The following is a 2,958-nucleotide window of genomic DNA, read 5'->3' as shown; positions in this document are numbered from 1 at the left end:
AAGCAACAAAGGATCATCAAAAACAATACCAACTCCAAAGTAAAGCTGCTTCCACTTCCCTAATATCACCCGTGACTTTGAAATTTGAAAAAGAAACAAACTTTAACTTCAAATTCAAATTCAAAAAAACTAGAACCCCAATCATACACTCACTCATTTTTATACCAATCAACATCTTCCGCTTTGATCAAGATTCTCTTCTTTTTCTTCAAAATTCAAAATTCAAAATTCAAACAACTAAAAGAAAGAAAAAAGAACCCCAAGAACAACGATGAACTCATTTCATCAAAATATAACTCAAGCAAATTACATCGAATTAAAAGTAAATACTATATCATCAAGTTATCAAACCATACACCACACCAGATCAACAAGAACAAATAACAAAATTACAACATTCTCCATCTTGACTGCTTAAACAAAGTACTGATATCAAAGTTAACCTACAATTCTCATTACTAAATACTTTTAAGTACTAGTTAACAACACCTTTACATACCAAACCATATATATTATCACCAACCAAAATCAATAGTTATTAGACGATTTTCCTTCAATACTGCCCACTCAATTAGACCAAAGCTATTATCACTTACGCTAAAGAAGTGGGTTTGCGAACATAGTATCGGTAAGCAGCAACCTTTCTTTTCCGAGAAATTGTGTTATTAACTGAGAGAACCATCTTACCATGTTCTTTCGAAGTGAATGTATTGTGAATTGGTTCTCCGGATGCTGCAATCCATTTCGGCTTCTGAATTGCAATTGTGTAGCTTCCTTCAACACTTGGTACAAATTCAGCACTGTACTCTAAATCCCAACCTCCCACCACTAAATCCCAGGTTATGGTTGCACCAGCCTAATTACAATCAATTCATCAAATGAAAATGGGTTTCGAATTAACATTCAACTAGATCATTCATACTTGGTAAGTTCAAAAAAAAGGAATTACGAATCAATAACTCGAAAGCTAGCAGGATGATCCAATGACAAAAAAATCGAAGTATACCTCAATGCCATCAATCTCTAAATTGACTTTCTCTCCACCTTTGATAGTGAATTCAGAAGCTGGTTTTGGTGGACCGTTTGGTGAATCACCTGGTCGACTCAGTCCCCCATACTGAACTGGCACATTTTCAGGCCTGATAAACCTGATCAAAACACAAAACCCTTTTTCAGATTTCACTTTAAATTACTTATCAAAAGAAGAAATCTGGACATCACCCATGAAATCCATTAATGAATTAAGCAACAATGACAGAGTAGTGCATTTAATAAATAAGTAAAAGACAGATTAATATTTTTCCAGATCTTCAAATAAATATACTAAAAACAGGAGAATAACAGAAAATGTTTCAGATAAAAACTCTAGAACCCAAAGAACAAAGATTTGAGAATTATAACAAAGACAAAAGTTATAGATTTCTTTCTACAGATTTAGATGAAGAAGAAAGAAGAAAACTTACTTGTAAAGGGTTTCAGCAACTTTGTTTTCTCTAGCAATTACAAACTTGCTCTTAGTCCTTTGTGTGAGAAAAGGACTAAACATTGAATATAACATACTGAAGTACCATGGAACATTGATAAATACCTGCATCATTCACCACCACCATTACAAAATTTAGCAGCACAAGAATAATGGGTTCTCCTTAAAATCAATTGAAATCTTACAGAGAGATCTAGAGAGAAAGAGAGTGAGATCGGTACCTTTCTGGCAACCATTTCAGGGTAATTATCTTGAAACAAAGAGAGAATCTGATTTGAAGCAACTCTAAGTTCTCTCTTAGGCATATCTTTAAGATCAGTAACTTGAATAATGGAATTAACACCACCAGGTTTGAAATGAAGAAGATTAATACCTTTCTCTAAAACCTGAACTCTCCATTTCAAAAACATTTTAAGTTTTTCTTCATCACCAAAAATCCTTTCATACATTTCTTTATCTTTGAAAACACCATAAGCATTATAACAAACAGGATGGCCATCTCTATCATAACCATGCATATAAGCAACTACTTCTTCAAGTTCTTTAAACCCTAAATCCTCATCCATTATATTCTCAGTACCAAATTCTTTTCTCCAACCTAAACATTTCTGCAACATTGAAAACGAATCAGATACTTTGAAATCTCTTGCTCTTAAAAATTTCAGCAAAATCACATCAGCTCTTTCATCACCACCTAGAAGATGAATACCCCACATTGATTCAGACGAATGAGAAACGGATAATTTATCTTTAAGCTCTTGCAACGCTTTCTTCTCAATGTTCTTGAGATTTGAAAGAAGATAAGTATCTTCTTTGAATGATGGAGAACGAAGTGTAGCAACCTCCATTAGTGTTGAAACAAAGCTTTTCTTAGTGGGTTTTGGTGAATCAGTTGTTGTTTCTAGTTTTTGTTTCTGGACTGTAAGATGAGATATAGCTTCCATTGCTAAACAGAACAAAACAGAAGAAGCTCTGTTTTCGATATTTTCTGAAGAAGTTTCAGAACAGTTGAAAAAGAGAGATAAGGAAATGTCTTTCAAGAAGACAGAGAAAAGAAGAAACAGTAGACTTCTTCTGATGACTGATGTGAATGGTAGAGTGAGAAGAACAGAGCAGAGAGTCGTCTGAGAGTAGGCTTAAGTAAGTAAAATATGAGTAATGTAAAAATGATACTATGTTTCATGGACCATTGAAGTAGTATGGTACATCTATCTCTTGGTTGAAAACGAGGGAGATCAGTACGGTAAGTGGAGACGTGGAATGAATCTCTTGATTCACAGAAATTCATATCACAAAAATATGAAAAGAGTCATTCAAAGTAACTCTGAATTCTCGAGCAACGTAGTCAACATCCGCCATATCGGCCGATATATCGGCGAAATATCGGATACCGCTCTGGAGTAATACGAGAAGCAGTATATCGGTGATACGATATCTTCCCGATAATATCGGCCGATACGAAATTTTTAGGATAA

At 34.2% G+C, this 2,958-nt stretch overlaps 1 protein-coding gene across 1 annotated transcript; it reads right to left on the bottom strand.

Moving 5' to 3' along the window:
- Positions 1-262: 262 nt before the first annotated feature.
- On the bottom strand, positions 263-2,592 carry LOC113314014 (patellin-6-like). Its single transcript, XM_026562786.1, has 4 exons — positions 1,705-2,592; positions 1,464-1,588; positions 1,007-1,148; positions 263-856 (listed from the first exon to the last, which is right to left on the bottom strand). The coding sequence occupies exons 1-4, from the start codon at positions 2,425-2,427 to the stop codon at positions 593-595; spliced, it is 1,254 nt and encodes a 417-aa protein (XP_026418571.1). The 5' UTR covers positions 2,428-2,592; the 3' UTR covers positions 263-592.
- Positions 2,593-2,958: the final 366 nt, after the last annotated feature.

This window comes from Papaver somniferum, chromosome 9, assembly GCF_003573695.1.
Source record: "Papaver somniferum cultivar HN1 chromosome 9, ASM357369v1, whole genome shotgun sequence".
In the NCBI taxonomy this organism is placed as follows: domain Eukaryota; kingdom Viridiplantae; phylum Streptophyta; class Magnoliopsida; order Ranunculales; family Papaveraceae; genus Papaver; species Papaver somniferum.
This window is presented reverse-complemented; position numbering and strand designations above follow the sequence as displayed.

Excerpts from the sequence above, each read along its gene's own strand:
- LOC113314014 (XM_026562786.1), bottom strand. The coding sequence starts at position 2,427 with ATGGAAGCTATATCTCATCTTACAGTCCAGAAACAAAAACTAGAAACA. Across the intron at positions 1,589-1,704 it reads CTGAAATGGTTGCCAGAAAG|GTATTTATCAATGTTCCATG; the intron begins GTACCGATCTCA and ends TGAATGATGCAG. Across the intron at positions 1,149-1,463 it reads GTTGCTGAAACCCTTTACAA|GTTTATCAGGCCTGAAAATG; the intron begins GTAAGTTTTCTT and ends TGTTTTGATCAG.